This window comes from Oncorhynchus masou, chromosome 9 (assembly GCF_036934945.1).
Source record: "Oncorhynchus masou masou isolate Uvic2021 chromosome 9, UVic_Omas_1.1, whole genome shotgun sequence".
Lineage (NCBI taxonomy): Eukaryota > Metazoa > Chordata > Actinopteri > Salmoniformes > Salmonidae > Oncorhynchus > Oncorhynchus masou.
In genome coordinates, this window is record NC_088220.1 from 66,994,261 (window position 1) to 67,017,810 (window position 23,550).

The 23,550-nt window shown below is 42.6% G+C and overlaps 4 protein-coding genes across 6 annotated transcripts; 2 read left to right on the forward strand and 2 right to left on the reverse strand.

Moving 5' to 3' along the window:
* Positions 1–706: 706 nt before the first annotated feature.
* LOC135546523 (small ribosomal subunit protein eS25-like) lies at positions 707–3,123 on the reverse strand. Its single transcript, XM_064975019.1, has 5 exons — positions 3,014–3,123; positions 2,282–2,377; positions 1,980–2,163; positions 958–1,128; positions 707–771 (listed from the first exon to the last, which is right to left on the reverse strand). Exons 1-4 carry the CDS (start codon positions 3,014–3,016, stop codon positions 962–964), a joined length of 450 nt encoding a protein of 149 aa, XP_064831091.1. The 5' UTR covers positions 3,017–3,123; the 3' UTR covers positions 707–771; positions 958–961.
* Positions 3,124–3,279: 156 nt separating this feature from the next.
* trappc4 (trafficking protein particle complex subunit 4) lies at positions 3,280–4,741 on the forward strand. Its single transcript, XM_064975018.1, has 5 exons — positions 3,280–3,492; positions 3,651–3,825; positions 3,947–4,050; positions 4,156–4,282; positions 4,385–4,741. The coding sequence occupies exons 1-5, from the start codon at positions 3,318–3,320 to the stop codon at positions 4,461–4,463; spliced, it is 660 nt and encodes a 219-aa protein (XP_064831090.1). The 5' UTR covers positions 3,280–3,317; the 3' UTR covers positions 4,464–4,741.
* Positions 4,742–4,788: 47 nt separating this feature from the next.
* Positions 4,789–18,758, reverse strand: slc37a4a (solute carrier family 37 member 4a). 3 transcript variants are annotated; one of them, XM_064975012.1, is made up of 10 exons: positions 18,509–18,758; positions 12,686–12,731; positions 12,266–12,552; positions 11,809–12,041; positions 11,365–11,611; positions 10,947–11,105; positions 7,472–7,557; positions 7,270–7,383; positions 7,031–7,169; positions 4,789–5,359 (listed from the first exon to the last, which is right to left on the reverse strand). In XM_064975012.1, the coding sequence occupies exons 3-10, from the start codon at positions 12,411–12,413 to the stop codon at positions 5,193–5,195; spliced, it is 1,293 nt and encodes a 430-aa protein (XP_064831084.1). In that variant the 5' UTR covers positions 12,414–12,552; positions 12,686–12,731; positions 18,509–18,758; the 3' UTR covers positions 4,789–5,192. The 3 variants fall into 3 exon arrangements, with proteins under 3 accessions (XP_064831084.1, XP_064831085.1, XP_064831083.1); XM_064975013.1 differs by lacking the exon at positions 12,686–12,731; XM_064975011.1 differs by lacking the exon at positions 18,509–18,758 and having other exon boundaries at positions 12,686–12,829.
* A 310-nt stretch (positions 18,759–19,068) lies between these two features.
* On the forward strand, positions 19,069–23,400 carry cfap45 (cilia and flagella associated protein 45). Its single transcript, XM_064975025.1, has 12 exons — positions 19,069–19,276; positions 19,418–19,531; positions 19,764–19,906; positions 20,147–20,291; positions 20,442–20,612; positions 20,797–20,975; positions 21,176–21,305; positions 21,526–21,672; positions 21,915–22,028; positions 22,146–22,339; positions 22,633–22,857; positions 23,142–23,400. Exons 1-12 carry the CDS (start codon positions 19,274–19,276, stop codon positions 23,215–23,217), a joined length of 1,641 nt encoding a protein of 546 aa, XP_064831097.1. The 5' UTR covers positions 19,069–19,273; the 3' UTR covers positions 23,218–23,400.
* Positions 23,401–23,550: the final 150 nt, after the last annotated feature.

Here is a 23,550-nt window from a genome sequence, read left to right on the forward strand (position 1 = left end):
CTTTATCTTTAAGGGGTAGTGTGTAGATTGAGGGGAAAAAAAAACAATTTAATCAATTTTAGAATAAGGCTGTAACTGTGGAAAAAGTCAAGGGGTCTGAAGTTCCCGAATGCACTGTGTATTCAAATATATTTTCACTTTAAACACTTGTCTTGTAATTTGATGCGTTTATTTTACTTGCTCCAGTCCCGAGCCGATGGAGACAATTTTTACCCTACTCAAAACAAGTCCCATCTTATCTGATGGTTTGTTTCATAATGAACACATCTGGACAAACTAAGAAGTTAATCCAGAGTTGAGATAAAATTACATGCAAATATTAAATGTGACATTTGGCCACCGTAGCATAGTTATTTACATAAATCAATAAGTTCTGAAAGGGAATATATATATTTTTTAAAGTCACTCCGAGGCGGGATGCCAGAGGAATTCATGGTGGCAGATGAGGTTGTGAATCTATCAGTGCGCATCCTGCAATTGCTGTGTACGTTACAATATATCAATTGGAGTTATAATGAAACTAGATGCACAGATCTCCAGCCAAATGTAACTGACTCATTGCCCTATATCTGGAGTTATAAAGTCTCTTCAAAATGATGAGTCCACAGACGACAGCCATCCACTGTAGACTCCAACATGGACAGAAGCAGAAATGTATTGGTTCCTCAGAGAATATTAAAAGGAATACAAAAAAATGTAATGCAAATGTATTTTCAGAATTTTATTCACCTTACATCACACATCTGAATGCAGGAATCACAAGAGCACAACCTGAAAACAAACATGGTTTTAGATGGGATTCTTAGCAGTAGTCCTCCAACATGCCCTGTTAACATGTTATGTGTTCACATTTATGCTAAAACATTAAAAATCAACAGTGAATAGTAGTGAGCGATCTTCAGTGATTTTTAATACAATGTAGGCTAGTTCCAACAGGAATACTAGCATAATGCATACCAGTTTATGCTTTCTCTTCCTTCTCTCCCTTCTCTCCCTTTGATGCCTTAGCAGGCTTCTCAGGCTTGTCTGGCTTGTCTGGAACCACAACGCCACCCTCCTCCTCAGGACCCTTGGTGTTACGTGTGTAGATCACCTGCGATCTGTGTTTTGACACCAACTTGATCATGCCTAGAGGGTGGCAGAATGGAACGTGTCAGTTATTTTGTACAGATATTGAAGTTCTATGGTCCCACATTACCAACTGACCCATTCACGACCCTGACATGTTAAGGCAATATCCACAAGACATGACCCTGAAAGAGCAGACATCAAGTTGCAGTGCCAGTCTTTGTAGTCACTGATCAGAGCCAATGTTTACCAAAACAACAGTATCTTCAAAATCAAATGTTATTGATCACATATTTAGCAGGCATTATAGTGGGTGAAGCAAAATGCTGGTGTCTTCCTTTGAAGGAAGACTACTGCCGACTGGGGTTAAAAGTTATGTTTTAAAGGGAACTGACGTGCATTAGAAAGTGTTCGCTTTGTAGTAACGCCAAAATATTTAGTGTTTCATTTGGAAGGCAAGTGAGAAGAGTGTTAAACATGGGGATATGTACATGAGGCTTAATAGATTTTTTTACATTGGCTTTGTGGCATACCCATATAGTCTGTGCCTTGTAGACTTACTGGGTTTCACTGTAGCAAAGCTCAAAATTTAACCAGATATACATCCTCTCAGGAGACTGCCACAGAATGTAGCCTCCCCAAAAACTACACTATTGTAGAGACATGACAGAGCAGTAAACCAGGAAGGAATTCATGCAAAATGGGGCCCGCTTATTCTGACAAGCAATACTATCTGCACTTCTGATATTATGGCTCCAAAATAAAGCTAAATGTTGAAATGTGAGTTCAGTAACTGCTATACATACTTTTCTTACATTAAAGTCAGATCTAGCTACCCAACTACTTCCCAATTTCACCAAATTCCCTCAGTGAACACTGGTTGGGAATCAGAGTAGGGTTCAGGGTTTTACCTTTGCTGAGCAGTTCCTGGAGGGCAGCCCTGGCCAGAGAGCCTCTGATCTTTAGCCTCTCGGATACGACTGCTGGTGTGATGAGCTTGTAGTTGGGCACTTCCTTGTTCAACTTTTCGTAGGTGGCCTTGTCGAAGAGGACCAGGTTGTTGAGCTTATCCCTCACCTTTCCCTTGGACCACTTCTGCTCAGGGGAAATGGAGAAGTTGATGATGTTGCTCACACTCCTGACAGTTAAACCATTATGACCCCCAAAGGAATATCTAAACTCCCACCCCAAAAAATTTGATACCAGGACATACCTTCTTTTTGGCTTTGCCTCCAGATTTGTTGGCTGGATCCTTGTCCTTTTTGGACTTCCCAGAATCCTTCCCCTTCCCCTTGGCGTCCTTAGGAGGCTGGAATAATACAGATCGCAGTACCATTATCCAACTGATGCTGAATTAACCACCACACATTTCCCAAAACTAGTTAAACATTTCCAGCTAATGTTCAGTGCACTAACAGTAATAAGATGGTTCGCTAATAAAAAGGGAACCACGAGTCCCTCAATTGGAATTTAACCAAATATGATGTTAATCTTTGAACATTTTAGTGTAACAAATGTAAAACGTTAGATAAGCCGAAGCCAACTAACTAGGGCCTAGCTAACGTTACATGTTAAAAGCTAGCCTGTTAACGTCAGTTAACAACCGGCTTCAGTTAGGCCAATAGTGTCTGCTGAGAACTGGCGTGCAGTTTGCATAATCTCATCAATTGATACATTTTGGTGGGAAATGTTGGCTTGAGATATCTACACATGTGGCCATGGTCGTCTGATCATACAGTGCCCAATCAGCACTGGCAGCCGCATGTAAGGTTAGCTAGCTCCCAAGCATATCCAACTAGTATAACTGAGCCATTCCATCCACAACCACGGTCAGGACGAAGTATATTTTCCAACTACGCATCCTGATCTATTCAGACAGACATTTTCAGAGTCAAATGTTTTGTTCGCCATCGAATTTAATGAAAAACCACGCTAAAGACCTTACCATGATGTCCCACCGTCAAGATGTCGGAGTGAAAGGACGTTCAACCCGTGCACCAGCCACTAAGAGAACCCGTACATGCGGATGTTGAAGTACGGTACTGGGAAATGTAGTTATTTTTTTCTATTTCTTGGTTTTAGAATTAATAATTAAAAGATCTGCGAAATAAATATAGATGCGATCTTAAACAAAAACAATACGAATGAACACGCAGATAAAGTTACCTCTGTTGAAGATTGTATTTTATTTTGTATGAAATATTTCCTGTCACCTGACAATTTCGTCAGCTGTGCAGAAACAGGCAAAGATGGCGATATTCAGTGTGTATGTTGTAAATAAGGCTGGGGGATTAATTTACCAGTATGACAATTATGTACCGAGAGCAGAAGCAGAGAAAACTTTCAGCTATCCTTTAGATTTGGTGTTAAAGATCCACGATGAGAAAGTTGTTGTATCATTTGGTCAACGCGATGGAATCCGAGGTACAGTAAGTTGTCAGCAACAGTCAACTGATCACATCAAGGCTTACAAAATGTATATAGTGATAACTGGTAATCTGTCATGGTTGGAACTCAAATGTTGCATTGTGCATGTTTATATTTATTGTTAACATTGTGCACGCATACTCCTATTATTTTAGTGGGCCATGCTTTACTGTCCATCAACGGAGTGGATGTCAACGGCAAGTTCACGGCGGATGGGAAGGAGATCATCGAATACTTGAAAGACTCAACAAACTATCCGGTGTCCATACGTTTCGGAAGGGCTCGCTTGAGTTCAAATGAAAAACTGATGTTGGCTTCAATGTTTCATTCGTAAGTAGTTGCAGTTCTCAAGTTATTACACCTGTCTGCTCTAACATGAATAAATAATTTATCTATGGTGACATAGGCTTTTCCATGATCTTGCTGCATGTTGTATTGTACTCTTTCCTAGGTTGTTTGCTATAGGTTCACAGCTGTCCCCTGAAGTTGGCAGTTCAGGAATTGAGATGCTGGAGACAGATATGTTTAAACTGCACTGCTTTCAGACACTCACTGGTAAAGCCATGCATTCAAACACTGCTATCAGTCACTGTATGTGATGTCTACATGCAATGCTCTTGTTTTGAAAAACGAAATCTGCCAACATCTTTTTTTAATCAGGTATAAAGTTCATTGTGCTGGCAGACCCCCGGCAGTCTGGCATTGACGCACTCCTCAGGAAGATTTACGAGATCTATTCAGACTTCGCCCTCAAGAACCCCTTCTACTCTCTGGAGATGCCTATCAGGTAACTGTCACATGTAAAATATCTGCCCTCTGTCTCTCACATGAGTCAGCCAAGTCATTGATGAGCAACCCTGGTGAGATATATTTTGCCCTCTTGTTACAGGTGTGAACTCTTTGATCAGAATTTGAAGGGTGCATTGGAGATAGCAGAGAAAGCTGCTAACTTTGGACCTGGATCTTGAGCAGAAACAAACCTGAAAAATGTGTACGAAGGCAAATCCAGAGTATCCATTGCTCCAGTTTCTTTTCTTTTTCTGCCAATCCATTGAATTGTGTTTGTTGTGACTGGGAGGCTATAGTACACTGCATATGGGTCAACATGTCTCCAAGCAGTGCTGATATTTCAGAACTAATGTTGAATAACTTGTATGAGAATGATATGCTATACTGGGATACAATGTAAATACTGAATGTTTTGTTTTTGTATATACTTTAAGAATAAACACCACTGTGTAACATTTATCATCTCTAGTCTTTCTTTCCAATGTAATTACTTTTAGAATTAACTAAAACCACAACATAAAGTATTTTATTCAAGTCTTATATAGTCAAACACATTTCACGCATATGAGTACAGTGCCAATTTCAAAAGTGAGCAGTACATTTGACCATAAAGTGTCTTGGTGAAAAATGATCATACTGACACATTTTCAATACTTGAATTTAGGATCTGTTTTATGCCATGAGCATTGACAAGAGTTAACATAACATGGTTGATGTATTTGCATCTGAATACATCTTCAGTGAAAATAAATATTCCCTCGCTCACCATCTCTTAAAATAAGAATATACAGGACCATGTCTCCCGTCAATTCAATTGAGCCTTTTTCAAATCAAAAACACTTAATAAATAAGAATGTACATTCTTATCCTAAATTTCTCACATTGACAGCAGAGAGTTGGTGTAGTGATCAGTCAGTCTTCTTGGGGATGTGACCCATCTTGGTTCTGATGTTCCGCAGCAGGAAAAAGCAGATGGTAGTGATGAGACAAGTCATCTCTGCTACCCAGAAGGCCATTTCCCAGCTGTGGTGCTTGGCGATGGTGCTGAACGGCAGTCCAGAGCAGAAGCCACCAACTGAACGATACAGGAATGTCAATTAGGCTGGTTCTCATAAATAGGATATACAGATTTAGTTGTTCAACTACACTACCGGTCAAAAGTTTTAGAACACCTAATTCAAGGGTTTTATTTTCTACATTGTAGAATAATAGTGCACATTAAAACTATGAAATAACACATATGGAATCATGCAGTAACCCAAAAAGTGTTAAACAAATCAAAATATATTTTATATTTGAGATTCTTCAAATAGCCACCCTTTGCCTTGACATCTTTGCACTCTTGGCATTCTCTCAACCAGCTTCACCTGGAATACTTTTCCAACAGGAGTTCCCACATATGCTGAGCACTTGTTGGCTGCTTTTCCTTCAGTCTGCGGTCCGTCTCATCACAAACCCTCTCAATTTGGTTGAGGTCGGGGGATTATGGAGGCCAGGTCATCTGATGCAGCACTCCATTACTCTCCTTCTTGGTAAAATAGCCCTTACACAGCCTGGAGGTGTGTTGGGTCATTGTCCTGTTGAAAAACAAATGATAGTGGGACTAAGTGCAAACCAGGTGGGATGGCGTTTCACTGCATAATGCTGCCGTAGCCATGCTGGTTAAGTGTACCTTGAATTCAAAATAAATCACTGACCATGTCACCAGGAAAGCACCCCCACACCATCACACCTCCTCCTCCATGCTTCACGGTGGGAACTACACATCCTTTCACCTACTTTGTGTCTCACAAAGACACGGTGGTTGGAAACAAAACTCCAATTTGGACTCCAGACCAAAAGGACACATTTCCACCGGTCTAATGTCCATTACTCGTGTTTCTTGGCCCAAGCAAGTCTCTTCTTCTTATTGGTGTCCTTTAGTGGTTTCTTTGCAGCAATTTGACCATGAAGGCCTGATTCACAATGTCTCCTCTGAACAGTTGATGTTGAGATGTGTCTGTTACTTTAACTCTGTGAAGCATTTATTTGGGCTTGGAACTCAAACTTATCTTCTGCAGCAGAGGTAACTGGGTCTTCTATTCCTGTGGCAGTCCTCATGAGAGCCAGTTTCATCATAGCACTTGATGGTTTTGGTGACTGCACTTGAAGAAACTTTCAAAGTTCTTGAAATTTTCTGGATTGACTGAGGTTCATGTCTTATTATGGACTGTCGTTTCTCTTTGCTTACTTGAGCTGTTGCCAAAATATGAACTTGGTATTTTATCAAATAGGGCTATCTTCTATATACCCCCTACCTTGTCCCAACACAACTGATTGGCTCAAACGCATTAAGGAGGAAAGAACTTTTGGCAAGGCACATCTGTTAATTGAAATGCATTCCAGGTGACTAACTCATGAAGCTGGTTGAGAGAATGCCAAGTGTGTGCAAAGCTGTCATCAAGGCAAAGGTTGGCTATTTGAAGAATCTCAAATATAATATATATTTTGATATGTTTAACACTTTTTTGGTTACTATATGATTCCATATGTGTTACTTCATAGTTTTGACATCTACTCTATGATTGTACAATGTAGAAAATAGTAAAAATAAAGAAAAATCCTTGAATGAGTAGGTGTTCTAAAACTTTTGACCTGTGTACCTGTCTGGTACTGCTAGTAAAGCCAAGACACCAGAATACAATACAACAAAATGTGAGAAAAGCATTCATTAGAATTTGAGACAATTTAGTTGAGATAAACTTACTGTTGGCCATTAAGGCAACAATAGCATGTGACGTTCCACAATAGTTTGAAGGAGCACTCTCATTGGCTATCACGCCAAACAAGGCTATTGGTCCGTAAGATGAGAAGCCAAATGTAGCCCCCAAGAAGAGGATCCACATCTGAATTTATAACATAAAAACAAAACATGAACTAACAAACAGACTAACTAACTTTTGGCTCTGAAAGGAGTTTTGATGGAACATGATGTGTTTACTATACCTTTGGGCTGTCTGGCGTGACAGTGATCCGGAATAGATACATGGAACCAAACATCCCAGCCATCATTGAGATCAAGAGAAAATGACGGGGGTTTCCATGGCTTTTCATGCCTTGCTGTACAAAAAGAAATACAGTACCTTACAAACACTGCAGTGATTTGAATAGAGCTCTGAATTAGTGTATGATGCCACTATAAACCCACTTGTGCCACAGCCTTGTCAGAGAAGTATCCTGCAGCTAAACTGCCCAACAGGCCTCCCACCTCTAGGGCACTCATGTAGGAACTGCCTGTGAAAAAGAGATGCATTCAGTCAAACTTAACAAGAGGCAGTTATTATTAACAAGAGGCAGTCTACTGCATACTGGTAAAACAGGCAGGTTAGCGTTTTTAGTCATGAATCTGCAGTGGTCACTAGCTGGCACTAGAGGTCCACCGATTAATCGGAATGGCCGATTAATTGGGGCTGATTTCAAGTTCACAACAATCGGTAATCGGTATTTTTGGACACCGATTTGCAAATATATATTTTTTTACACCTTTATTGAACTTGGCAAGTCAGTTAAGAACACATTCTTATTTTCAATGACGACCGAGGAACGGTGGGTTACTGCCTTGTTCAGGGGCAGAAAGACAGATTTTTACCTTGTCAGCTCTGGGATTCATTTTTGCAACCCTCCGGTTACTAGTCCGAAGCTCTAACCACCTGCCTTACATTGCACTCCATGAGGAGCCTGCGTGGCAGGCTGACTCCCTGTTACGCGAGGGCAGCAAGAAGCCAAGGTAAGTTGCTAGCTAGCATTAAACTTATCTTATAAAAAACAATCCATCTAAACATAATCACTAGTTAACTACACATGGTTGATGACATTACTAGTTTATCTAGCGTGTCCTGCATTGCATAAAATCGATGCGGTGCCTGTTAATTTCTCATCGAATCACAGCCTACTTCGACAAACGGGTGATGATTTAACAAGCGCATTTGCAAAAAAAAGCACTGTCGTTGCACCAATGTGTACCTAACCATAAACATCAATGCATTTCTTTAAAATCAATACACAAGTATATATTTTTACACCTGCATATTTAGTTAATATTGCCTGCTAACATGAATTTCTTTTAACTAGGGAAATTATGTCACTTCTCTTGCGTTCCGTGCAAGCAGTCAGGGTATATGCAGCAGTTTGGGCCGCCTGGCTCATTGCGAACTGTGTGAAGTCCATTTATTCCTAACAAAGGCCGTAATTAATTTGCCAGAATTGTACATAATTATGACATAACATTGAAGGTTGTGCAATGTGTCATGACGTTGGCCTGGGGGGTAGGTTTATGACAGTCATAAATACCTCTTCCCCCCTTTTTAACTCTCTCTACCCTCCTGATGTTACATTTGCAAAGCCCTTGGTTAACATAGAGATTCTGGGAACATCAGAAGGTGGGGGGAAATGAACTATATTCTGGTAATCCGACCAATTGAACATATGCGGTGGTACTTAATGAATATGATGTCAGTTCGGTTGTCATCTGAGACATTCTCATCAATGATAAGATGACAAAACTCTCCAGTGAAAGTCTATACAGAGTTATCGGATTCAAATGGAATTGTTGTTCCATTTAAATGTTTGTATACGAAATTATTCGTGATGGGATGAAATGTGATTTTAGCTTCTAAAATGTGAGATTTGGGTTTTTATGAGTGAATTAGGCCCGACTCAGTGGCCCGCCCACGTGAAGAGATATAGGTTGTAAACTATGAAACACACCCCTTTTCTCCCTTCCTATATAAAGCCTTGACGACAATATAACCTCCTGTTCAGAGGACGACGGTCCAATGTCAGAATGGTTCAGATAATAACTACAGAACGAAGCCAACATCAGCGTGAGCTTTGGTTGCGAATGGTATGAACTTTGAACTCTAATTCACTATAAAAGTGATACCTCCTAGCTGTTGAGTTAGCAACAACCGCTGCAAACGAGGGTAGGAAGGACCAGACAGAGTATCACATCTACCACACAACAACATTACTACAACGTATTCAATTTACCAGCAGAGACATTCTTCAAAGGACAAAGGACTCGGTTGGGCAACACTGCCTTCCATCAACCACCAACCTACCGAAGCGCAGCTCAGAGTAAATATTTATTGCATTTTACTTTTCCAAATGGGCGGTAATTTAGAATGCATAAGATACTGTATTTACGATAGCACAGCTTCGCCCTTTGTTCCTCAGTCTTCTCGCTCTTTCACTCAAACCCAGCCCCTTTTCTTTTGCGTAACCAGCTGTCATATCTGTTCCGCCCACTGAAAGAATAAAAGTTTTGTTTTCTAAATAAGTTTCCGGATTCGACCATATTAATGACCAAAGGTTCGTATTTCTGTGTTATTATGTTATAATTAAGTCTATGATTTGATATTTGATAGAGCAGTCTGAGCGATGGTAGGCAGCAGCAGGCTCGTAAGTACTTTCGTGCGTTTGCCAGCAGCTCTTTGCAATTCTTCAAGCATTGCGCTGTTTATGACTTCAAGCCTATCAACTCCCGAGATTAGACTGGTGTAACTGATGTGAAATGGCTAGCTAGTTAGCGGGGTGCGCGCTAAATAGAGTTTCAAACGTCACTCGCTCTGAGACTTGGAGTGGTTGTTCCCCTTGCTCTGCATGAGTAACGCTGCTTCGACGGTGGCTGTTGTCGATGTGTTCCAGGTTCGAGCCCAAGTAGGAGCGAGGAGAGGTATGGAAGCTATACTGTTACACTGGCAATACTAAAGTGCCTATAAGAACATCCAATAGTCAAAAGGTATATGAAATACAAATCGTATAGAGAGAAATAGTCCTATAATAACTACAACCTAAAACTTATTTTTTGGGAATATTGAAGACTCATGTTAAAAGGAACCACCAGCTTTCATATTTACTTATTTATTTTACCTTTATTTAACTAGGCAAGTCAGTTAAGAACAAATTCTTATTTTCAATGACGGCCTAGGAACAGTGGGTTAACTGCCTGTTCAGGGGCAGAATGACAGATTTGTACCTTGTAAGCTCAGGGGTTTGAACTTGAAACCTTCCGGTTACTAGTCCAACACTAACCACTAGGCTATATGTTCTCATGTTCTGAGCAAGGAAATTAAATGTTAGCTTTTTTACATGGCACATATTGCACTTTTACTTTCTCCTCCAACACTTTGTTTTTGCATTACCTAAACCAAATTGAACATGTTTCATTATTTATTTGAGGCTAAATTGATATTATTGATGTATTATATTAAGTTAAAATAAGTGTTCATTCAGTATTGTTGTAATTGTCATTATTACAAAAAAAATTAAAATAAAATAGTCAGATTAATCGGTATCGGCTTTTTTTGGACCTCCAATAATTGTTATCGGCATTGAAAAATCATAATCGGCCGACCTCTAGCTGGCACAGTCATAAAATCTGATTTTAAACCCAACCTTAACGACACTGCTAACCCTAATGCTTAACCCTAACCTTAAATTAATAACAAAAAGCACATTTTTGTTTCAATACATTTTTACAATATAGCCAAATTTTACATTGCAGCTGGCCTATCTAAGAGCAAATCACTGTTCTGCCTCCAGGATAAGACTCATGACAATACGTGTTAACCTGTGTAAAAACAGAGGGAAAACGCAGGTCTTAATGTATCAGACTTCCATACCCATGAGTGTTGACTGGCCCTTGTCCTGGATGAGAAAGAGTTGGCCCCAGTCAGTGCAGGCTGTCTTCACCCCAAACACCACCAGGTAGCCCACAGACAGCAGCCACAGATAGGGGGACAGGATGAACTCTTTGAAGGTGGTCTCATCACTGGATGAGCCTGGTAAGGGAGAGGGGTTTCAGTCACACTAGCACATCACTTACAGTGTGCATGATCTTGAACTTGTTCACGCTAGCGTGTGAGGGAACACTGGGTGCAGAGTCCATTAACACAGAGTTTTACTGACCTTACACACAATTGCACATGCAGACAATACACAAAAAGGCATGCGTTCAAAATAAAACCTGTGCATGTCAGTCACACATATTTTGCAATGTTTCAACCACAGGACAAGAAGAGGTTAGCTCCCAGCTCTGACCTGCTTTGCCCTTCTTGCCCCCCCCAGTGTCTATGTTGGGCAAGCCCACGTCTTTGGGCTCATTCCTGATCAACAGCAGGCAGACGAAGGAGACCACACAACAGGAGAGGCCTGAGATGGACAGGGTCGTCCTCCAGCTATAGCTCTGGGCCATCAACGTTGCAATAATGGGGCCTAAACTCCCAGCCAGGTTCATACTGCAGGACAGAATCGCCCACCACGTCCCAAACTGAGAGGGCTCGAACCACTGAGGAGCAGAAGGGAATGATATTTCATAATATCAGACTAGTGATGTGCTTCATGGCTTGACACGACTAGTATTGAATGGACAGGGATATACAAAATGTTACTGACTGACCAGTATTTTAACAGTGCAGGCAATTGATTTATATGTGTCTGACAGCTTCATATCCCGTGGACTACAGTGTTACTTCCTGGTCCTACCTTGCGCAGCACCCTGCCACATGGGGGCCACCCCAGGCCCTGACCCAGGCCGTTGAGGAACCAGAGGCCAGAGAAAATGGCCACAGTAGAGGACCAGGAGAAGACCACATTGATGGCACCCACCATGAACAGGCCAATGGAGAAGAGCCAACGGGCACTGATCTGATCCGACAACACACCGCTGATGAACTTGCTTATAGCATAGGCCAGAGACTGGCTACTAGTGATCATGCCTGAGGGATAGTGCACACAATACAGAGGCAGAACACAATGTTAAATTGATTTTGGTACTAATATAAACATACACAAAGCATTAACTGATGTATCCCCATATGATCGTTCAATTAAACCAATCAGCCAGACCACTATCAGCAGTATCTAAACTTTAGTTGTTAATTGTTGTTAGGGACATGCAAGACAGAAAGAGAGGAGAAGACAATAGTGAGGCTTCTCTTACCCAGGTCATCTTTGTCCAGCTTGATCTCTTGCATGAGAGAGGGCATCACAAAGGAAAAGGTCTTCCTGTTGAAGTAGTACAGCGTATAGCCCACAAACATGGCCAGGAAAATGGTGGTGCGGTAATATCCATACCCTGCGGTTGCCATGGTTTTTGCAGTGTTGAAAAAAGTGCTAAATAATAGAGGATTATAAAACAAAACTACAGAGGAGTAGTTGTTCGAGTGTGAAATACTTCTGCCACCAGTGACTGAACTTTGGTGTCAGGATCCACGGTGCAGAGCAGAGCTGGTTAGAAGAGGGAGACAGAGCTGTAATCAATAGTTGGGGTTAATGGTCAACTTCTTTACTCTAAGACTGATTTCCTCTGCCTTATCTGAGTTCTACAAGGGCCAAATGGAAGATAATGGAATTGACCTACTCCGATGCTGTTATCTTCTGTAATGCTGCTTGTATTGTCCAACAGTCTGTAAAAAAAAATGAAAGACACTCCTGATTCCTATTATATACCTTTCACCCCCCTCTTGATGATCCTGACTGTTCCTCCCTGCTGGTGTGCCTGGATGTTATTGAATGTCCTTAGTTAATGATTCATTGGAGAGTCCAATGGTGACTGCAAGCCCAGAGGGTGGATCCTCCTCAGCCCAGGGAGTGTGTGATGAGAGATGACCATCAGCACAAAACACAACCCCATTATCACGGTGGGTTGGTTTGTGTGAAAATGCATCATTAGCTAGGTTTCCAGCCAATTGGCAACATATTTTCATGCAAATAACACAAAGCAAATATGCGCATTTTACCCAACAGTGGTGTTTCCAAACTGACTTGTTGCAGATACAAATCTGTGCGCGATGACGTTGTGCACACAACATACACTTCTTCGCAACATTTGTTATGTACCTAATAAAAATCTAAAGTTCTGTGTGTTTCCATCACATTTTCGATAGCAAAAATGTACCTACTCTGGTCTTGGCACGTGCGCCCTAGCCAACAGCTCGCAGATACAGTGCGGGTAAACTAGTCTACATTATGAGATTATAGCGAGAATATTTGTATTTGTCGAACGGTAGCCAAGAATCGATCATCTGCGGGCTACTGAGAATGTGGACGTAACTCCAATCACTGAATTAAATATTAATCATATGTATATGAACTGAATATGCTTGTCAATAGCCAGTGATCATTAGATTTTTTTAACCTGTAGCCTAATCTGATTGACTGTTACCGTCAATCTAATGATTTATAGCAATTGATCGTCAGTTGCGGTAGAGCTTTGGTAACTTCTAATTTAATTAATTTAACATGGCCATTAGTAATTGCATAATAACAAGGCCACAACAATTCACCCAAAAGTTATAGGCTATTTATTAAATTGGTCTGCCAACTGCAGGTAGGCTAAACAAGTGGAACAAATTGTTTTGCAATGACTCCAGCGATATAGTTATTTCAACATAATTTATTTTATCAAATGGTAGACTACAATGGCATAATATAAGTTATGGAACTCCCTGGCATGCTTCTGTTATGAGGTAAAATCCTCAATGAAACTGAAATTAAATGTGGAGAATGACACATTTGCATCTGTTGACCATCAAGTAGCCAACTAAATTATAGGTGGGCTATGTACAGGTGCAGTAATCTGTGAGCTGCTCTGACAGTTGGTGCTTAAAGCTAGTGAGGGAGATAAGTGCTTCCAGTTTCAGAGATTTTTGTAGTTCGTTCCAGTCATTGGCAGCAGAGAACTGGAAGGAGAGGCGGCCAAAGAAATATATATTTTTTTTTATATTTTTTTTTTTGTTAAATTTTACCTTTATTTAACCAGGCAAGTCAGTTAAGAACAAATTCTTATTTTCAATGAAGGCCTAGGAACAGTGGGTTAACTGCCTGTTCAGGGGCAGAACGACAGATTTGTACCTTGTCAGCTCGGGGGTTTGAACTTGCAACCTTCCGGTTACTAGTCCAACGCTCTAACCACTAGGCTACCCTGCCGTGACGAGAGAGATATACCTGCTGGAGCGTGTGCTACAGGTGGGAGATGCTATGGTGACCAGCGAGCTGAGATAAGGGGGGACTTTACCTAGCAGGGTCTTGTAGTTGACATGGAGCCAGTGGGTTTGGCGACGAGTATGAAGCGAGGGCCAGCCAACGAGAGCGTACAGGTCGCAATGGTGGGTAGTATTTGGGGCTTTGGTGACAAAACGGATTGCACTGTGATAGACTGCATCCAATTTGTTGAGTAGGGTATTGGAGGCTATTTTGTAAATGACATCGCCAAAGTCGAGGATTGGTAGGATGGTCAGTTTTACAAGGGTATGTTTGGCAGCATGAGTGAAGGATGCTTTGTTGCGAAATAGGAAGCCAAATCTAGATTTAACTTTGGATTGGAGATGTTTGAAATGGGTCTGGAAGGAGAGTTTACAGTCTAACCAGACACCTAAGTATTTGTAGTTGTCCACGTATTCTAAGTCAGAGCCGTCCAGAGTAGTGATGTTGGACAGACGGGCAGGTGCGGGAAGCGATCGGTTGAAGAGCACGCATTTAGTTTTACTTGTATTTAAGAGCAATTGGAGGCCACGGAAGGAGAGTTGTATGGCATTGAAGCTTGCCTGGAGGGTTGTTAACACAGTGTCCAAAGAAGGGCCAGAAGTATACAGAATGGTGTCGTCTGCGTAGAGGTGGATCAGAGACTCACCAGCAGCAAGAGCGACCTCATTGATGTATACAGAGAAGAGAGTCGGTCCAAGAATTGAACCCTGTGGCACCACTATAGAGACTGGCAGAGGTCCGGACAGCAGACCCTCCGATTTGACACACTGAACTCTATCAGAGAAGTAGTTGGTGAACCAGGCGAGGCAATCATTTGAGAAACCAAGGCTGTCGAGGCTGCCGATGAGGATGTGGTGATTGACAGAGTCGAAAGCCTTGGCCAGATCAATGAACACGGCTGCACAGTAATGTTTCTTATCGATGGCGGTTAAGATATCAGTGCTGTTGACCGGGGTAGGAGTAGCCAGGTGGAAAGCATGGCCAGCCGTAGAAAAATGCTTATTGAAATTCTCAATTATGGTGGATTTATCAGTGCTGACAGTGTTTCCTATCTTCAGTGCAGTGGGCAGCTGGGAGGAGGTGTTTTTATTCTCCATGGACTTTACAGTGTCCCAGAACTTTTTTGAGTTAGTGTTGCAGGAAGCAAATTTCTGCTTGAAAAAGCTAGCCTTGGCTTTTCTAACTGCCTGTGTATAATGGTTTCTAGCTTCCCTGAACAGCTGCATATCACGGGGGCTGTTCGATGCTAATGCAGAACGCCATAGGATGTTTTTGTGTTGGTTAAGGGCAGTCAAGTCTGGGGAGAACCAAGGGCTATATCACATCTGGTGATGTAACTGTAACATTTTCCGACAAGATAGAGCTGCCAAAGGGGACGGAGTTGCAATCTACTGCAGAGACAGCCTGCAGAGTTCTGTCATACTATCCAGGTCTGTGCCCAAACAATTCGAGCTTCTACTTCTAAAAATCCACCTTTTCAGAAACAAGTCTCTTACTGTTGCCGCTTGTTATAGACCACCTTCTGCCCCCAGCTGTGCCCTGGACACCAGATGTGAATTGATTGCCCCCTATCTATCTTCACCTACGCTAGATGCCCTCAATCTCACACAAATTATCAATGAACCTACCAGGTACAACCCCAAATCTGTAAACACGGGCACCCTCATAGATATCATCCTGACCAACCTGCCCTCTAAATACACCTCTGCTGTCTTCAACCAGGATCTCAGCAATCACTGCATCATTGCCTGTGTCTGTAATGAATCTGCGGTCAAACAACCACCCCTCATCACTGTCAAACGCTTCCTAAAACACTTCAGCGGGCAGGCCTTTATAATCGATCTCGCCAAGGTATCCTGGAAGGATATTGACCTAATTCCGTCAGTAGAGGTTGCCTGGTTATTCTTAAAAAGTGCTTTCCTCACCATCTTAAATAAGCATGACCCATTATTTTTTTTTAACCAGGAACAGATATAGCCCTTGGTTCACTCCAGACCTGACTGCCCTTGACCAGCACAAAAAACATCCTGTGGCGTACTGCATTAGAATCGAATAGCTGCCGCGATATGCAACTTTTCAAGGAAGTTAGGAACCAATATACACAGGCAGTTAGGAAAGCAAAGGCTAGCTTTTTCAAACAGAAATTTGCATCCCGTAGCACAAAATTCACAAGGTTCTGGGACACTGTAAAGTCCATGGAGAATAAGAGCACCTCCTCCCGGCTGCCCACTGCACTTGGGCTAGGAAACAATGTCACCACCGATAAATCCACGATAATTGAGAATTTCAACAAGCATTTATCTATGGCTGGCCATGCTTTCCACCTGGCTACCCCTACCCCGGTCAACAGCCCTGCACCCCCCCCCCCCCCCAGAGCAACTTGCCCAAACCTCCCCCATTTCTCCTTCACCCAAATCCAGGTAGCTGATGTTCTGAAAGAGTTGAAAAATCTGGACCCCTACATATCAGCTGGGCTAGACAATCTGGACCCTGCCTTTCTAAAATTATCCTCCGCAATTGTTGCAACCCCTATTTCTAGCCTGTTCAACCTCTCTTTCGTATCATCTGAGATCCACCAAAGATTGGAAAGCAGCCACGGTCACCCCCCTCTTCAAAAGGAGGAGACACTCTCGACCCAAATTGCTACAGACCTATATCTATCCTACCCTGCCTTTCTAAGGTCTTCAAAAGCCAAGTTAACAAACAGATCACTGACCATTTCGAATCCCACCGTACCTTCGTTATGCAATCTGGTTTCCGAGCTGTTTATGGGTGCATCTCAGCCACGCTCAAGGTCCTAAACGATATCATAACCGCCATTGATAAAAGACAATACCGTGCAGCCGTATTCAGCGACCTGACCAAAGCTTTTGACACTGTCAATCACCACATTCTTATCGGCAGACTCAACAGCCTTGGATTCTCAAATGGCTGCCTCGCCTGGTTCACCAACTACTTCTCAGACAGAGTTCAGTGTGTCAAATCGGAGGGCCTGTTGTCCGAACCTCTGGCAGTCTCTATGGGGGTGCCACAGGGTTCAATTCTCAGACTTTTTTCTCTGTATACATCAATGATGTCGCTCCTGCTGCTGGTGATTCTCTGAACCACCTCTACGCAGACAACACCATTTTGTATACTTCTGGCCCTTCTTTGGACACTGTGTTAAATAACCTCCAGACGAGCTTCGATGACATACAACTCTTCATCTGTGGCCTCCAACTGCTCTTAAATGCAAGTAAAACTAAATGCATGCTCTTCAACCGATCACTGCCCCCACCTGCACGCCCGACTAGCATCACTACTCTGGACGGTTCTGACTAATGTGAATATGCGGACAACTTATGTGAATATGTGGACAACCACAAATACCTAGGTGTCATCTATAAGTCTTTGCTAGGTAAAGCCCTGTCTTATCTCAGCTCACTTGTCACCATAGCAGCACTCACCCGTAGCACCCGCTCCAGCAGGTATATTTTCCTGGTCACCCCCAAAGCCTATTCCTCCTTTGGTCACCTTTCCTTCCAGTTCTCTGCTGCCAATGATTGGACCGAATTGTAAAAATCACTGAAGCTGGAGACTCATATCTCCCTCACTAACTTTAAGCACCAGCTGTCAGAGCAGCTCACAGATCACTGCACCTGTACATTGCCCATCTGTAAATAGCCCATCCATCTACCTCATCCCCATATTGTAATTTTGTTTTACTCCTTTGCACCCCAGTATCTCTACTTGCACATTCATCTTCTGCACATCCATCACTCCAGTGTTTAATTGCTCAGTTGTTACTTCGCCACTACTGCCAATCTATTGCCTTACCTCCCTAATCTTCTCATTTGCACACATATAGGTTTTTTTCTATTGTGTTATTGACTGTACGTTTGTTTATTCCATGTGTAACTCTTTGTTGTTGTTTGTGTAGCACTGCTTTGCTTTATCTTGGCCAGGTCTCAGTTGTAAATGAGAACTTGTTCTCAACTGGCCTACCTGGTTAAATAAAGGTGAAATAAAATACATTTCAGCTTTTGATTTTTAAATAGTTTGTAAAACATTTTTTTTTAATGTATCCCACTTTGACATCATGGGGTATTGTGTGTATGCCAGTGACACAAAATCTAACTGTAATCGATTTTAAATTCAGGCTGGAGCACAACAAAATGTGGAAAAAGGCAAAGGGTGTGAATACTTTTCTGCTCTTTACCTGTCTCGTTAGTCCACGTTTCTTGTCAACATGAACTGCCTTCCACTGGGCGCACGCACACTGGTTGAATCAACGTTGTTTGCACGTCATTGCAATGGCATTACATGAAGAAACACAGGAATAGACGTTGAATCGATTTACGTCTGTGCCCAGTGGGCTATTTATTTCCATTTCTGTACACCAAGCCCGATATTCAAGTCAATGACCACGCTACCAAACATGAACTTTCTTTCGAAAATGCCATGAACTATGATGTGTCATCATGACGGTGTGTTACATAGTTGCTGGGTTGTCTCGTTTGCAGAGATTAGGTACTTTGGCGCCACTTAGTGAGCACAAAGTGTGATGTACCACCTCCACCATACAGCAACATGCATTGCACATTTTGTATATTATGTCGAACATGCTGCATGCATGCACTGAAACCAAACATTTTATCACATTGTATCAAGGCACCTCTGATTCACCTTAATAGAAAGTATACAAGACAATAAATGATTCATCTGGCTGTGTCTAGAGGGCGGGTACGGAGGCCACGTGAACTCTTCCGTTTTAAGATCAGGTTTCCATGGATACACAACAACAGAACATCTCATTTTCAGGGATATGCCAAGCACTTCTCCCATAATTAAGAACGAAAAATAGCTAACTAGGTGTTTCCTAACCTTGGATATTCGTTGTGTTATTATAATGGTGACCTTTCTGTCATTATTTTAGCTGTTATTTATTTTGGTTGATGATAGTGGACTATTTTTGACGATCATCATGGTAAGTAGAATCAGAGACAGGCCCACAATCTTGCTTGACATAAAAATGACATTCATGAAAGTCATAATTATTTGCTGGTCTGTACAAACTTTCAATTACTGTATAACTCTACCAGTACCAACACTGTTGACTTTGTCGCAGCCGCAGAGTATAGGGTCTTCATCTAGGCTCTCTGGTAGCTCCCGTTCACGTCGCTATCGCACCCGTGCACTCACCTCTCATGTGGATGAGAGCCTCTTTGGAACCCCAAAACAGGTGGGCCATATGTCAGCCATTTCTTTGATCTGCATTGGATAAACACATAGCAATACGATGTGACAATTGAACTGTGCAAGGTCTGTGTGTGTGTGTGTGTGTGTGTGTGTGTGTGTGTGTGTGTGTGTGTGTGTGTGTGTGTGTGTGTGTGTGTGTGTGTGTGTGTGTGTGTGTGTGTGTGTGAGAGAGATAGAGATTTATTGTAAATGTATGTTGGATATTCTTACTCAAGGCTCTGTCAGCCTGCAATGTCAAGGACGCTGAGAGGGGTGGCCGGTTCGGACCCAGGGGTCAGTCCAGGTCTGCTCCAAGTCAGAAGACTCAGAACCTAGAGACAGTTCGCATCATCACAAAGGACCTCATCCGAGACCTGAAGCAAGTATCAGTCAATACCTCAACTTCTCATTTGTTTACTTGATGTGATCATCAAGTCTAATGCTTTGTGAACATAACAGTACTACACTTGGCAGTGTTTAGTACTGTTTACTCATTATAAAAGAGAATGCCATCCAGTTCCATAAACCTACATTGCACCAATAAACATATCCCACAATCACATTTTACAAGTGGTGGTGAATTACAAAATAAAAACAAATCATGCTGTCATTTTTCCAGGATCCCAAGTAAGGATCCGTCTGGGTTGTCTGTCATCCTCCGCCCAACTGATATCGAGCGGATTGCAACAGCTTCTCTGGTTTCAACCAAGGAGGAGCGGGAGTTCATGTTGGAATCCCAGAGGAGGGAGAGAGAAGCAGCTATGGTGAGAAAGGACAAATGTACCTGATGAATTTGTAAGCAACCTTTACCACATGAAAGCTGGGTGACTAACTGGCAGTACATGGTCCCAGCTACAGCATTACACTCAAACTAACCTTTGCACTGTTCCAATGTTGCTGTTTTTCTTAACCAGGATGCTGCTGAGGATAGGAAGGCCCATATCCGCCAGGCTGACCTATCTCGTCAGAAGAACCAGGGCCTAAGTGAACTGGAGGCCGAGGCCAAGGAAAGAGCTCAGTATCTGCTGGAGAGGGCCAACGCCATGAGGATGGAGCAGGAGGACGAGGTCAAGAAACTCAATGAGGTACAGCAAGAGAATCAACTGTTCACTCTCTCTTCGCTACTCTTTGTTATTTGTTTTATCTCAACTTCAGTCCCAACATGCAATATCACACTTTTCCCCAGTTATTATACCCATGCCCTATCCAGATTATTCCATCTTTGTGTCCTTGTGTGTGTCGTGTATGGTACACTTTTGTTGTGGCCAGTTGATCCTGGGTGCCCGGTGCCACGCGGTGAGGGATGCCCAGATCCTGGAGAGGCAGCAGATCCTGGCTGAGCTACAGGAGGAGGAGAGGCGTCTGGATGCCATGATGGAGGTGGACCGCAGGAGAGCCCTGGAGGCCCAGGAGCAGATCGATGAGCTGCGCAAACACCAGAGGATCCAGTGAGGACACACACGCTCACACACACACGCACGCACGCACGCACACACACACACACACACACACACACACACACACACACACACACACACACACACACACACACACACACACACACACACAATGGCCCATTTAAAAGCAAATACACTACATCTCTTCCAAACTGTAATGCCTCAGCTGTCTTCCCTGTGTGTGTCTATAGGGGAAAGCAGCTGATTATAAACCAGATTGAGGAGCGTCTGGAGGACAGGATGCTGCAGAATGAGATGAAGGAGCAGGAGGGCCAGCAGATGCTGGAGAACCTGGAGAAGATGCAGATGGAGGAGCTGGAGGTATTATTAGTTAGAGACAAGTCTCCTTGTGCAGTACAACAGTTTTATTGCCAGGGTAATGTATTACCACTTTGAATTTCAGTTAGAAATTCCTCATGAAATAGCCTGGTCCCAGATCTGTTTGTACTCTTGCAACTAATGAATATCATTAATGAATGAATCGAAATGCAGTTAGGCATAAGGAATAATAAACAACAGAATGGTGTGGTGTGTCTCCCAGGCTCTGGAGAGGAAGAAGGAGGAGCAGCAGCGTCTGCAGCAGGAGATCCTCCGTATCAACGAGGACAGCCTGCTGGCCAAGGAGCGCAACAAAGAGGAGGAGAGACTGGCCGACCTCCGGGCTATGGAGTACACCCACAAGAAAATGGTAAGAGTTACTCCATTATGGACTTTATTATAGGTTTGGCCTTCTTGTTTTAGGTCAGAAAGCAAAAGGGCAAAAAAGGTGTCTACGGCTACGTTTACACTGGCAGCCTAAGTGTAATATTTTTCCACAAATTGGTATTTTGAGCAATCAGATCAGTTCTTTTGCCAATAATTAGAGAAAAAAATCTGAATTAGAATGCCCGTGTTAACACAGCCAAATATAATTTTGTATGACCCCTATAGGAGCGGGAGGCTGAGTACGAGGCTGAACAGAGACGCATCAAGAGAGAGAAGGAGAAGGACGTGGCCAGACTGCGAGCCCTACAGGAGAGAGAAAAAGACCACAAGGCAGAGCAGGTGAGCAGCACCAAAGTTCCATTTGTTTTACAGTGGCTCACACTGACCTGTTGTTGTCATAATTGATCATAAAAGGTATGGAGGAATGGTTACAGTGGTTTTGTGTATGACTGTAAGGATGAGCTTCGAGCCAGGAGGAACCAGGAGGGAGCAGAGAGAGATTGGAGGAGAAAAGAGAAGGAGCAGCTCAAGAAGAAGGTGGATGTTGAGGAGAGGTTGAAGGCAGCTCGCTTGGAGCAGGTCACACATAAGGAGCACCTCCTATCCATCGAGGCTGGGCGAGAGAGGGCTGAGTTTGACAGGGTTTTGAGGTACACCATGACACAATGTAGATGTACCCACTGAGCATACACTGCTCAGTGACGTTGTTTCCACATCATATCAATGCAATTACGTTGTATCAACGTGGAATAGATGTTGAATTGATCTGTGCCCAGTGGGTAGTTACTACTGTACTAACCCGATAACTGTACTTGTATTATAGGCGTTTTCATAAATCAGAGCATAACACTATGCTATGCCTCGGACAACCAGACTTTAAAATGTTAGTAAAGGTCTCTGTATTAGCAGTTGCGTTTTACAGCCAGTTTTTTTCTCACCCCAGGGCCCAGCAGGTATCCATCTGTAAGGAGAAGGACAAGGAGGAGAAACACAGGATCAAGGTGTTGCGTCACGCTGACGGGGTGCGCCAGCAGGTAAGGGAGCGGGAGATGCAGGCCATCGCCCTGCGCAGGGAGGTCTACAAAGAGGGAGACCGGCTGGACGAGGAGGCCCGCCATCGCCGCATCCGCCTTGATGAGATCAAGGAGAAGAAGCTCAGGGAGCTCAAGTAAGTACAGGGACTGGGTAGGGACTAACTCTATGTACAGGGACTGGGTGGGGACTAACTATGTACAGGGACTGGGTGGGGACAAACTATGTACAGGAACTGGGTGGGGACTAATTATGTAAAGGGACAAAGTGGTACGTAGAATTGAAGGGAACTGAGAGGATATTACGTGAAAGCAACAGCACTGTGTGTAAACCAAGTGTTTTTGGGGGCGATGGTCAGGTTTAGTTTTGTAATTGGTCAGGTTTAGTTTTGTAATTCATGTTTGCTCATTTTACTTGTAGGGCTGCTGGACTTCCAGAGAAGTATTGCAATGAAGTGGAGAGAAGGGTGCATGCTCTCCCTGCTCTGGCTCACTAGCATGACTGACAGACTGCAACACAAACCCTGATCTTTATCAAAGATTTCACAATAGAGAAATTGCACTGCCATCATACTTTGACAGGGTAGAGAGAAAATAATTAGTACAGGGTATAAATCTAGTGCAGCACCTTTGTGTTAGTGATCATTAGATCATTTCTGAATAAAGATGACTATTACAAACTATGAATATTTATAATTGTACTGTAGGCATGACCTTAAGTAGTTCACATTAACTATTCAACAACTGATCGAAGCAAAAAGAAACATGTATTGTTAATATATTGACTTAAATGTGATTTTAAAAGGTATGTTTTTTTGTTAGATCAATTA

What these genes read in the sequence shown, in the direction of transcription:
- LOC135546523 (XM_064975019.1), bottom strand. An exon ending in GAGGCAAAGCCAAAAAGAAG is followed by an intron (nt 2,164 to 2,281) that starts GTATGTCCTGGT and finishes TCCCCTGAGCAG; the next exon opens with AAGTGGTCCAAGGGAAAGGT. An exon ending in CCAGGAACTGCTCAGCAAAG is followed by an intron (nt 1,129 to 1,979) that starts GTAAAACCCTGA and finishes GCCACCCTCTAG; the next exon opens with GCATGATCAAGTTGGTGTCA.
- slc37a4a (XM_064975013.1), bottom strand. Translation starts at nt 12,413, where the DNA reads ATGGCAACCGCAGGGTATGGATATTACCGCACCACCATTTTCCTGGCC. An exon ending in TCACGCCAGACAGCCCAAAG is followed by an intron (nt 7,170 to 7,269) that starts GTATAGTAAACA and finishes TTATAAATTCAG; the next exon opens with ATGTGGATCCTCTTCTTGGG. An exon ending in TGTTGCCTTAATGGCCAACA is followed by an intron (nt 5,360 to 7,030) that starts GTAAGTTTATCT and finishes TGTATCGTTCAG; the next exon opens with TTGGTGGCTTCTGCTCTGGA.
- trappc4 (XM_064975018.1), top strand. Translation starts at nt 3,318, where the DNA reads ATGGCGATATTCAGTGTGTATGTTGTAAATAAGGCTGGGGGATTAATT. An exon ending in TCAACGCGATGGAATCCGAG is followed by an intron (nt 3,493 to 3,650) that starts GTACAGTAAGTT and finishes CTATTATTTTAG; the next exon opens with TGGGCCATGCTTTACTGTCC. An exon ending in TCTCTGGAGATGCCTATCAG is followed by an intron (nt 4,283 to 4,384) that starts GTAACTGTCACA and finishes CTCTTGTTACAG; the next exon opens with GTGTGAACTCTTTGATCAGA.
- cfap45 (XM_064975025.1), top strand. An exon ending in AGTACACCCACAAGAAAATG is followed by an intron (nt 21,673 to 21,914) that starts GTAAGAGTTACT and finishes TGACCCCTATAG; the next exon opens with GAGCGGGAGGCTGAGTACGA. An exon ending in AAGAAGCTCAGGGAGCTCAA is followed by an intron (nt 22,858 to 23,141) that starts GTAAGTACAGGG and finishes TTTTACTTGTAG; the next exon opens with GGCTGCTGGACTTCCAGAGA.